The following is a 12,692-nucleotide window of genomic DNA, read 5'->3' on the forward strand; positions in this document are numbered from 1 at the left end:
TAATCATCTAATTGTGACTGTAACTTTCTTGCAAAGGAGGACTATATAGTGATCCCTACTTAAAATCCTGCCAGGTAGATGACTTCTTTCTGAATGATAATAAAAGATGTTATATTATTAATTATTTCATAGAGAATATAAGCTTTTTAAAAGCAGAAACCATGTCTTATAATTCTTTCAAACTGTAATGGATAGATGCATGGATGAAAAAATGAAGAGGTTAGAAAAATAGGTCCTTTTTCCCTTTCCATTCTGTTTTAAAACACATGTTTTTAAATGGCTTATGCTGTACTGTGCTTAGTCACTCAGTCGTGTCCAACTCTTTGTGACCCCATGGACTCCCCTGTCCATAGAATTCTCCAGGCAAGAATACTGGAGTGGGTTGCCATGCGCTCCCCCAGGAGATCTTCCCAAACCAGGGATCAAACCCAAGTCTTCCACAATGAAGGAGAATTCTTTACCGTCTGAACCACCAGTGGTGGCTACTACCCAAATGGCTTATAAATAGTATAAGTATGAGAAGATAGAAAGTTTGTTTCATCTACAAACCACATTGTTGACAAATGATTGTTTTCGTTCTTTAAACATTTATGAATAAATACATCCACGCTAAAGAAACAGCTACCAGTACAGCTAGAATAAGCTTCTTAAAATCCAATTAAGAAATGAGTCCACATCTGAGGTTAGGTTCCATGGCATTTCCCATGTGCCATTCTTCCACTTAGTGATACTGCCAATAAGCTCCTAATCTGAAGGTCAGCAAGGGTAAGGTGATCAATGAATGCACATCAGTGATTACCAGTGTAAACGCACAAGGCTCTTTCAAATGTTGGAAAACTAGTAAGATGGAAAGTGCTTGTTTACGGAAGTGGTGTTTCTATTTCAATGAACCTAATATTCATATAAAATTCAAGGATTTGATGTTGTCATTATTTTACGCAAGGTACACTATAGGCAGAGGGCAGACAAACTTCCTTGCCAAACACCTTAATTTAGATTCAAAACTGAAAGCAAATTTCTTTCATTGACTCAGAAAAATTGGGTAGACGAAAGTTAAGTTCCTTTGACCTCATCAGAGCTAAACAACAGCAGAGAAGTACCAGCAGTTGATTAAAGGCATTGTCCTGACCACCAAGGCTAAGCAAGGACTGCCTTGTGGAACCAGGTCAGAGGACACTCATTTCTCTATTCAACTTCGAGGCGCCACTTTGTAAATGACACAATCATTTTTGGGTACAAGAGGTGCTTTAAATGTGGTAACATTATATCATTTCAGCTATAATGATCATAATTACTTATTTCTTTTAATCACAACCCACTTAACCACTTTAGTACAGAGGACTAGTTCAAGGAGTTTAATTTTCATTCAACATCTAATCTTTGTGTTTACTGAAACCCTTCACGGGCTTTGTTTACTGTCTGCTTGCTGGCCTGGACGTTTGATCTTGCAAGACTAGATCAGACAGGGTCAGATAAAATACTGATTACTAGAATAAACCAGGCTTGAGGAAGTAACACTGGTTTTTAAAAATCCTCATTTCTCCCAGCTTTTTAATATTTTGCAAAATAAGCTCAAATAAACAAATAAAATTAAGACAACTAGCAATCAGGGGGTTCTTGAGCAATGATTGAGAAAAGGAAAGTGATGGGGATAATTTTGCTTTCTGGCCAAAGTATGGGGTTTGGTTAGGTCTGCTCATTCTAGTGGTATTATTTTATGACACAAACAATTTTGTGAGATCCACTAGATTTGTGTAAACTTTCAATGACCCCTTAATTCTTGTGACATATTAAATACTTGAGATTGACCTGACCAAAAATGATAGTTCACTTTGCTTTTGGTGCCAGATGGAAAACATTTTAAATACAAAGTTATTTTCTTTTAACTTATTAGTTTTTAATTAGGGAACATTTAAAATATATCATCTCTTCTTTGTTAACGTACTTTCTTATTCTTATAAGCTCCCCTGTGAAAGCAGGTTGCCAGAATAACATAATTTCTAATAGTAGTACACATAATTGCCACTTAGCTTCACAAAAATGATGGGGCAAGTTTATGTCTAAATAGATTTAATACATAAGATGACTTAGGTTAAAAAATTAAGTGTTTTGATAAAATGTGTAGCATTTAAGAAAGAAAAATTAATAGGTAAATCTCATATAACCCCTAGAATTCTTGAAAATAATTAATAGCATGAATGCTTGTAGGTCCCTGTGGATTAATCTTGTGTCCAACAGTAAGATTCCTACATAAACAACTGTTAATATTGCTCTTTTTGTTTTGCTTTGTTTTTCCACAAAGTATACTTTTTTTTCCCTTAAACCTGGGAGTTTATATGAGCTCTACATTGTAGAAACTAGGCCAGAAGCAATTATAGTATGAGATGAACAGCAATAAAAAAATGCCATCTAAACCAACCAACTATGCCATTCACCCACTTCATTTTCTTCAATATCAAAAACTCCTGGGAAGTAGGTTCATAGTTCTGATCTTTAAAACCATAGTATACAAACTGTCTCCCCATCTATCCTAAATTAACACTAACGTTAACTCAAATACGTCTGTGTCAACTATGATTGTCTTTGAAATTAAAGGAAAAAGGTAAACAGAATGTGCTTTGCTATGATCACTGAGGAAAATAAAGTTAACATGCTAAGCCAAACCAACTTAGGACGTTTTAAAGAGTAAGTGTAAACGTTTAGCTATAATAACAACAAATTCAAAAAATGCACATTAAAATGTTTACTTCAAAATTTAGACAATTCCATTTGTATATAGTCTTCACATCTGTTTTTAATGATATCAAATTATTGATTATTCATTTTTCTCATATTTATTTAAGCATTAACTATAGAATTTGCAATCTGATCTTTTTTTTTTTCAAATCCTTTCAGTAGACTTTTATTTTTGCCAGGTTTTAGTCATATTTACTTTGATCTTTCAAAGTATATAATTATTTTACTGTTTATTTACTTCTATGAGAAGAGAAAAAAATTTTGACCTACAAGATCTATATGTGGCAATTTGTAACAGAATCACATAGCTTATGCTTAGGAAATCATGGTTTTGATTAAGAAGCAACCATTTAGTTCCCACTGTTTTATTAAAACAGACATTAGAAGATAATAGGAAACATATTTAACAATGTAGAGCACATTTAGTTTGAGCCATCAGTAAGTTAGCTTCATATTTTCTTCTACACTGAGAATTAGCAATGATACATGTAAGCTGGTAACTATGGGATGGAAACAAGGTAGGGGTGGGGAGACAAGAAAAGACAGAGAACACTGATTTCTGGGTTCTGAGGAAGAGGAGGGCATGGCAAACCACTCCGGTATTCTTGCCTGGAGAATCCCCATGGACAGAGGAGCATGGCAGGCTACAGTCCATGGGGTCGCAAAAGAGTCAGACAAGACTGAGCAACTAAGCACAGGAAGAGTCTCAAGTAGAATTCTGGTTTTGCTACTTTATTTCCAGGCTTGAAATTCCAGGTTTGTTTTTTTTTTGTTTGTTTTTTCGTTTTGAAAATGGATGGACACAAATAGAAATTTCACAAACAAAATCACTGCTTTCTCATGAGTAATGGATTCTACTAGATAGGAACCCCCACAGTGACATCTATTCATAGCATAAAGCTTCTATCAATGGAAATGTTGCTGTATAGGTCCAACACTTCCTTTTCTCTGAAGGTTGAAGGTTAATAAAATGCACTTCTCTGGAGTGTTTATTTTCTGCACACCATTCTACCTGTCATGAATTCTTTGTTTTTCCTCCCACTCCCTTGGTTGATGAATCAACACCACTTGAACTGTTTTACGGCAGCTTGTGTTTACTTCACACATACCTTAACCTTCCCTTTTCTCCTCCTACTGACACACACACATGCACACACACACTTTTCAACAGCAATGACTAGTGCCATCTCTTTGAATAGTATGTGTACATAGTGTCTGGCTGCCTCTTCAGGTGTGGATCCTTGACCTCCTGAAATCAAGGTCTCAGTCTGCTTTTATGGCACTTCAAGAATTAACTGTGCATTTACTATCTTGAAGGGGAAAAACAGAGCTTGAAGAACTGAATCTCTAAGAAGAAAGGAGAAAAGTAGAAAACATAAGTGTTAATGTGTATGTGAACAGACATACACACATACCATAGACACACACACACACCCAGATTCTACGTGGCAATTCTGAGAACACTACAGTGAAATTTCCAGTCTTTCTGAATTTGGACTTATACTCCAGACTATTAAAACAGTACGTACATTCTCTTCCTTTCTCTTATAATAGCAAGTAAATGAGATCTAACAAATGACCTTGAAGCAGCATGATGCTTTTGATTTTTTAGCCAAAGAGGATATTGTTCAAACACTTTAACAATATGATTTTAAAGGAAAAACTTAGAGACAACACTTACAGAAAAGAAACACTTCCGAACTACACAATCATGTCTTAGAATGAGGAGTTATTCATCTTATCCTGTACAAGAGTTAATATTAGTAACATTCTAAAGCAAGTCCCCAAACCAGAAACTAAAAAGTCTAAAGAATTTTAGAATATACTGAAAAGGAATGGATCTTAATTCAATTTTCAGTGAACTTAATTTCTACTGGGTAGTTCAACCTCTTGACTTTCCTTACAAATCATATATTTAGCATAAAATGCTCTCATTCCTTTGTAATCAGAAATGTGCCACCAATGCAAATAAAGTTCATTTCTTCAAAAGGTAACCTTGTAAACAAACTCCCAAAAACAGCCAAGAGGCATCACTTTGATACTGTTTCCCTAGAGAAAACTTTCAGGGTAGTAAAAACAAATTCTTCCTTTACTTTTACCTGTCCACCATAAATTGTCATTTAACCCTCTTCACAGGGGCAGTAAACCACTAGCAAGGCTCTGAATGCCCAAATAAAGTGCAATGGATGATGTCATAGTCATGCAAAATATGGACTAGAAGGACCCTCAAACACCAATCTGTTCTGTTCCCCTAAATTCCCCCAATTTCCTCAGGGACTGGTAGCATTTGAATTGAATAGCCTTTGAATTGAGGTGGGAAGAATAGAAGTTTTCCAACATTGACAAATTTGCAAAGGCCAAATATGATTGATATATTTAAAGGGCTGGATGGCCTAAATAGTATGCCATTTATTATACTGGTGATAAGAGAACTGTCTATTCAGTACCAGATATAATTCCATATATAATATGTTACTGCTAGTAGAACTACTACTATTAATAAACAACAACTAAAATACTGAACAATGATTAAGAGATTACTTTGTGCCGGTAGTAAGGTATTTAGTTCTTATAGCTAGTTAGCGACTTCCTTTTATTACTTCCAATTTTCAGATAAGGAAACTGATTCTTGGTAGAGTTAAATAATTTATTCAAACTCACACAGTTACCAAACAGAAGACAAAGATCTGAATACAAATTCTCGAGTCCCTTTGCTTTAACCACTATTTTGGAATTGTCTCCAAATTAAACACAACATCAAAACTCCACTTCTGATCAAAGATTTCCTGATACCACACATTCATTTCAGTTTGTTAATTGGTACTTAAACTATCAGTGCTAATTTAACCTAGAATGACTGCTTTTAAATTACATTAATAAATTAATAAAAATGATTTATTGATTGAGTTTTTAAAATAGACATGCCTGTCTAAAACATACCACTTCAAAATATTTTTAACGATTTCAGCCTTCACAAGCATCTCTTGTGAAAACTATGAACTTCATACATTATGCTAAGAATTTAGTTCTAATGCCATCTTAGTTTTAAGGGAGCCAATTTGGATCTCTTAATGAAAATATTAAGAGAAGCCTATCTTGTACCCCAATGCTCACGGCAGCACTATTTACAACAGCCAAGACAAGGAAGCAACCTAAGTGTCCATCAATGAATGAACAGATAAAGATATGGTATTTACATACAACAGAATATTATTACTCTGTCACAAAAAAAGAATGAAATATTTCCATTTGCAGAAACATGAATGGACCTAGAGATCACCATATTGAGTGAAGTCAGACAGAGAAAAACAAATATTATATGATATCATTTATTTTTTTGTTGAATCTAAAAAATAATAATAATACAAATGAACTTATTTACAAAACAGAAACAGACTCACAGACTTAGAAAATAAACTTATGGTTGGCAAAGGGGAAAGGGGAGATAAATTAGGAGCATGGAATTAACAGACAGACACCACTATATATAAAATAAATAACAAAGATTTATTGTATAGCCCAGGGAACTATATTCAATCTCTTTTTTCTAATAACCTAAAATGGAAAAGAATTTGGAAAAAAACTGAGTCACTTTGCTGTACACCTGAAACTAACACAATGTTGTAAATCAGCTATACTTCAATTAAAAAAAAAAAATCCTACCTTTAGAAAAAATTATATAAATTTTTTATCAAAAAGTTATATCTAAATCAGCATAAATTCCCAAGAGTCAACAATTCTTTGACCTAAAAACTGAAAATCAACTTCAAAAATATAAGCCAATTTACCTTTAATCTTCTTGTACTTTTTATACCATCTCCCAAACTCCTGGCACTTGGTTGCTGACACGTTGGCATAATATGTGCTATTTACAATGGATGAAATCATACTCTGCAAAGGAAAAAAAAAAGTTATTTTTGATATGGGTATTCCTTTTTAGGGACAAGAAAGGGGACATTATAGTCTATACCAATCTTCTTTGTCTTTTAAATTTGAAGAAGTCATTCTCCTACAAACTAAACTATTAAACACAATTACCAAAATTTACTATCCCTTTAACTTGTAGATGACAGTGCTTTCTCCAAAAAAGCAAGTGGGGGACAATGTCAAAGAGAGGGAACAGGACATGCAGATTGACTGCAAAGGCAAAAAACAGTTGTGATTTAGGAACCCCAGCAAAAGGTGAGATCAGATGCTCCTGCATCTGTAATCCAAATAATGCCTTTCAGATATTTCTGTTCAGGTTCCAATGGCAACAAGCTTACACAGCCAAGAATCTGAGAACATCCGTGCTACACACTGAGGAACAACATTTAGGTAAATAAGTTAAATTAATATAATTTATAGAAACGTGTGATTAGCACTTGTGTGAAAATTCACCAAATGAAAAAATTAACAGTGCTATTTTAGAGCAGGGGAAACTAAACATAACACTTGTACTGTGTTTTAACCAAAAATGCATCAAACTTTCTGAGTGCTAAAGTACCTGATTCCGTCTTGCTCTTCATACTCCTTTCTCTCCTCAGCTCAACCTCTTAGCTGATTTGTTTGAAATTGCAGTTAAAAGGAAAGAGAAAGGGAACATAACCTGACTCACCACTGAAAATTAAAAATTAGAACGGCACGTGTGTGCTCAGTCACAAAGTTGTGTCTGACTTTTTGTGACCCCATGGACTGTAGCCCACCAGGCTCCTCTCTCCGTGGGATTTCCCAGGCAAGAATACTGGAGTGGGTTGCTATTCCCTTCTCTAGGGGATCTTCCCGACCCAGGGATTGAACCCGTGTCTCCCGCATTGGCAAGAGGCTTCGTTACCACTGAGCCACCAAGGAAGCCCTATAACTGCACACCTTGAACTAAATTTCATACAGAGATATGTTTTCAGTCAATATGGCATACTCAGACCAACATTTGTGGCAGATGTTAACTTATACATGAATGACTGTGATAGTATATGTGTATGCTTTGCACATAGATTTTATTTCTGCAAATTCTGTCTAAAAGCAAATGGACATAAACAAGTCAAGAAATCCAAATGACCTATGTTAGGCTTTATATCCTGCCTTGAAATCTCATTTTTCTTACAAAAGGTTTCCCCAGATATGAAGCAGTTGAAGGAAATCGTAGAACTTCTAATGGCATTTTGACAAAGTAGTCAAGATAAAAAGGATTACAATAAATCAAGGCATTGGCAACTTATTTACCAGAAAGTTCAAACACCAGTAGACAGTCCTGCATAGACTCCCATATAAGACAGTTTCCTCTCTGAGCTCACAGGTTCCCTCTTTTTTAATCACTACACAGTACTGATGAGGGGAGTGGGGATTCCTAATTCAATTCACAGAAATCTCTTTGGTTCTTTCTATACAGCAGATGGCTGTCCTGCCTGCAGTTGCTGATTTCTAAATGACAATTCTGTTCTCTATGGGGAAATAGTAAAGAGAATTCTTTTAATCTGAGGCTCTGAACACAGCCCTGGAAACACAAAGAGCTAGTATCACCTGAGTGTATCACAGAACTTCCGAGCCTTGCATGCTGCCTTAGAGGATCAAAGGAACCCTAATCTTCCTGAGGCAGGGTTTTGCTTTGTGTCTTATTAACAAGGAGTATAGCCGTCTCTTGGCTAGCTGGGCTAGTTCCTTCCCTCTCTGGGCTGAGCTTTCCTCTCTGTCCCAGTCTGTGAGATCCTTGAGGACAGTGACTATGTCTCTTTTTTTTTCTCCCTTGTGCCTAACACAGCTCTGATGTGGGATATGAGTCACCAAAATGTAACAGATGAAAAGGGACAAAGATGAAATTTAAAAATGCCAAAATGAAATGTCATAATAATGAAAAATTTAACATGAAAGCAGTCTAATAACAGATGCACTAGCCACTCTAGTGTATGTGAATAATTACAGATGTACTTGTCATCTTTCTTTGTGGTTTGTATGAATCTTACCCTCTGGAAAGGCATAAGATATATAGCTATGGCAGGAGTCAGAGCTAAACCGTCTATTGCAAAGTGTCCTAAAAAGCTGATTAAAATGGAAAGTGTTTTAAGTCCTGCCTGGAGCTGTCCCTCAACTCTTCCTGGCCCATAACACCAGGAAACAAACCCACATCCACTGGTCCCAAATAATCCACATTTCCCCCACTCTCTGGCCTCCCTACTTTGTCGTTATTCCAGATGCATCTTCATTAACACTCTTGTCTTAGTGGTTAGTGTCAATCTATTTGGCTGAGAGGAGATACCCCACATCCAAGGTCAGGAGCAGCAGCTGTGCTTTGCTGGAGCAGCCGTGAAGAGATACCCCACATCCAAGGTAAGAGAAAGCCCATTAAGAGAGTAGGCGCTGAGAGAGGGCATCAGAGGGCAGACAGACTGAAACCACGATCACAGAAAACTAGCCAATCTGATCACATAGACCACAGCTTGTCTAACTCAATGAAACTAAGCCATGCCATGTGGGGCCACCCAAGATGGACAGGTCATGGTGGAGAGGTCTGACAGAACGTGGTCCACTGGAGAAGGGAATGGCAAACCACTTCAGTATTCTTGCCTTGAGAACCGCACTAACAGCATGAAAAGGCAAAAAGATAGGACACTGAAAGATGAACTCCCCAGGTCAGTTAGGTGCCCAATATGCTACTGGAGATCAGTGGAGAAATAACTCCAGAAAGAATGAAGAGATGGAGCCAAAGGAAAAACAACACCTAGTTGTGGATGTGACTGGTGATAGAAGCAAGGTCCGATGCTGTAAAGAGCAATATTGCATAGGAACCTGGAATGTTAGGTCCATGAATCAAGGCAAATTGGAAGTGGTCAAATAGGAGATGGCAAGAGTGAACGTCAACATTCTAGGAATCAGTAAACTAAAATGGACTGGAATGGGTGAATTTAAATCAGATGACCATTATCTCTACTACTGTGGGCAGGAATCCCTTAGAAGAAATGGAGTAGCCATCATAGTCAACAAAAGAGTCCGAAACGCAGTACTTGGATGCAATCTCAAAAACAACAGAACAATCTCTGTTCGTTTCCAAGGCAAACCATTCAATATTACAGTAGTCCAAGTCTGTGCCCTGACCAGTAACACTGAAGAAGCTAAAGTTGAACAGTTCTATGAAGACTTAGAAGACCTTTTAGAACTAACACCCAAAAAAGATGTGCTTTTCATTATAGGGGACTGGAATGCAAAAGTAGGAAGTCAAGAAACACCTGGAGTAACAGGCAAATCTGGCCTTGGAGTACAGAATGAAGCAGGGCAAAGGCTAATAGAGTTTTGCCAAGAGAATGCACTGGTCATACCAAACACCCTCTTCCAACAACACAAGAGAAGACTCTACACATACATCACCAGATGGCCAACACCAAAATCAGATTGTTTATATTCTTTGCAGCCAAAGATGAAGAAGCCTCTATACAGTCATCAAAAACAAGACCAGGAGCTGACTGTGGCTCATATCATGAACTCCTTATTGCCAAATTCAGACTTAAATTGAAGAAAGTATGGAAAACCACTAGACCATTCAGGTATCACCTAAATCAAATCCCTTACGATTATACCATGGAAGTGAGAAACAGATTTAAGGGACTAGATCTGATAGAATGTCTAATGAACTATGGACAGAGGTTCGTGACATTGTACAGGAGACAGGGAGCAGACCATCCCTATGAAAAAGAAGTGCAAAAAAGCAAAATGGCTATCTGAGGAGGCTTTACAAACAGCTGTGAAAAGAAGAGAAGCGAAAAGCAAAGGAGAAAAGGAAAGATATTCCCATTTGAATGCAGAGTTCCAAAGAATAGCAAGGAGAGATAAGAAATCCTTCCTCAGTGATCAACACAAAGAAATAGAGGAAAATAATAGAATGGGAAAGACTAGAGATCTCTTCAAGAAAATTAGAGATACCAAGGGAACATTTCATGCAAAGATGGGCTCGATAAAGGACAAAAATGGTATGGACCTAACAGAAGCAGAAGATATTAAAAAGAGGTGCCAAGAATACACAGAAGAACTATACAAAAAAGATCTTCATGACCCAGATAATCACGATGGTGTGATCACTCACCTAAAGCCAGACATCTTGGAATGTGAAGTCAAGTGGGCCTTAGGAAGCATCACTGTGAACAAAGCTAGTGGAGGTGATGAAATTCCAGTTCAGCTATTTCAAATCCTAAAAGAAGATGCTGTGAAAGTTCTGCACTCAATATGCCAGCAAATTTGGAAAACACAGCAGTGGCCAGAGGACTGGAAAAGGTCAGTTTTCATTTCAATCCCAAAGAAAGGCAATGTCAAAGAATGCTCAAACTACTGCACAATAACACTCATCTCACTCGCTAGCAAAGTAATGCTCAAAATTCTCCAAGCCAGGCTTCAGTAATACATGAACCGTGAACTTCCAGATGTTCAAGCTGGCTTTAGGAAAGGCAGAGGAACCAGAGATCAAATTGCCAACATCTGCTGGATCATCGAAAAAGCAAGAGAGTTCCAGAAAAACATCTGTTTCTGCTTTATTGACTTTGACAAAGCTTTTGACTGTGTGGATCACAATAAACTGTGGAAAATTCTGAAAGAGATGGGAATACCAGACAACCTGACCTGCCTCTATGAGAAATCCATATGCAGGTCAGGAAGCAACAGTTAGGACTGGACATGGAACAACAGACTGGTTCCAAATAGGAAAAGGAGTATGTCAAGGCTGTATATTGTCACCCTGCTTATTTAACTTCTATGCAGAGTACATCATGAGAAACGCTGGGCTGGAGGAAGCACAAGCTGGAATCACGATTGCCGGGAGAAATTTCAATAACCTCAGATATGCAGATGACACCACCCTTATGGCAGAAAGCAAAGAAGAACTAAAGAGCCTCTTGATGAAAGTGAAAGAGGAGAGTGAAAAAGTTGGCTTAAAGCTCAAGATTCAGAAAACTAAGATCATGGCATCTGGTCCCATCACTTCATGGGAAATAGATAGGGAAACAGTGGAAACAGTGGCTGACTTTATTTTGAGGGGCTACAAAATCACTGCAGATGGTGATTGCAGCCATGAAATTAAAAGACACTCCTTGGAAGGAAAGTTATGACCAACCTAGACAGCATATTAAAAAGCAGAGACATTACTTTGCCAACAAAGGTCCAGGCTATGGTTTTTCCAGTAGTCATGTATGGATGTGAGAGTTGGACTATAAAGAAAGCTGAGCACCAAAGAATTGATGCTTTTGAACTGTGGTGTGGAGAAGACTCTTGACAACTCCTTGGACTGCAAAGAGATCCAACCAGTCTATCCTAAAGGAGATCAGTCCTGGGTGTTCACTGGAAGGACTGATGTTGAAGATGAAACTCCAATACTTTGCCCACTGATGCAAAGAACTGACTCATTTGAAAAGACCCTGATGCTGGAAAAGATTGAAGGTGGGAGGAGAAGGGGACGACAGAGGATGAGACCGTTGGATGGCATCACCGACTCAATGGACATGAGTTTGGGTAAACTCCGGGAGTTGGTGATAGACAGGGAGGCCTGGCATGCTGCAGTCCATGGGGTCGCAAAGAGTCAGACACAACTGAGCGACTAAACTGAACTGAACTGATGTGGCAAGAAAATGAATATCAGTGCTTCTATTGGCTTCATCAACAGATGGTCTTATACTAGAGTTGGGCTCACACTCATTTAAAAAGGAGGAGTTGGCAAAGGTGGTATATAACACAGTGGAATACTACTCAGCCATAAAAAAAGAATTAAATCCTCTCATTTGCAAAAACATGAATGGACCTTGCAGGTATTATGTTAAGTGAAATAAATTGGAAAAACACAAATGCTGTATGATTTCACTCATATGGAATCTAAAAAGCAAAACAAAATTAAAACAAACTCAGAGATACAGATATCAGATTAGTGGTTACCAGAGATAAAGAGAGTTGCCAGGTGGGTGAAACTGGTGAAGGAGCTCAACTGTATGGTAATGGATGGTAATTAG

The 12,692-nt window shown here is 37.4% G+C and overlaps 1 protein-coding gene across 1 annotated transcript in view; it reads right to left on the reverse strand.

Moving 5' to 3' along the window:
* Positions 1–12,692, reverse strand: part of SATB2 (SATB homeobox 2) — a 199,157-nt gene that overhangs the window by 94,721 nt on the left and 91,744 nt on the right. The window contains exon 6 of the mRNA XM_081577716.1: positions 6,525–6,627. Within this exon, the coding sequence (XP_081433842.1) occupies positions 6,525–6,627 (103 nt within the window). The remainder of the gene's footprint in view (positions 1–6,524; positions 6,628–12,692) is intronic.

This window comes from Giraffa tippelskirchi, chromosome 3, assembly GCF_054371585.1.
Source record: "Giraffa tippelskirchi isolate mGirTip1 chromosome 3, T2T-mGirTip1v1.2.pri, whole genome shotgun sequence".
Classification (NCBI taxonomy): domain Eukaryota; kingdom Metazoa; phylum Chordata; class Mammalia; order Artiodactyla; family Giraffidae; genus Giraffa; species Giraffa tippelskirchi.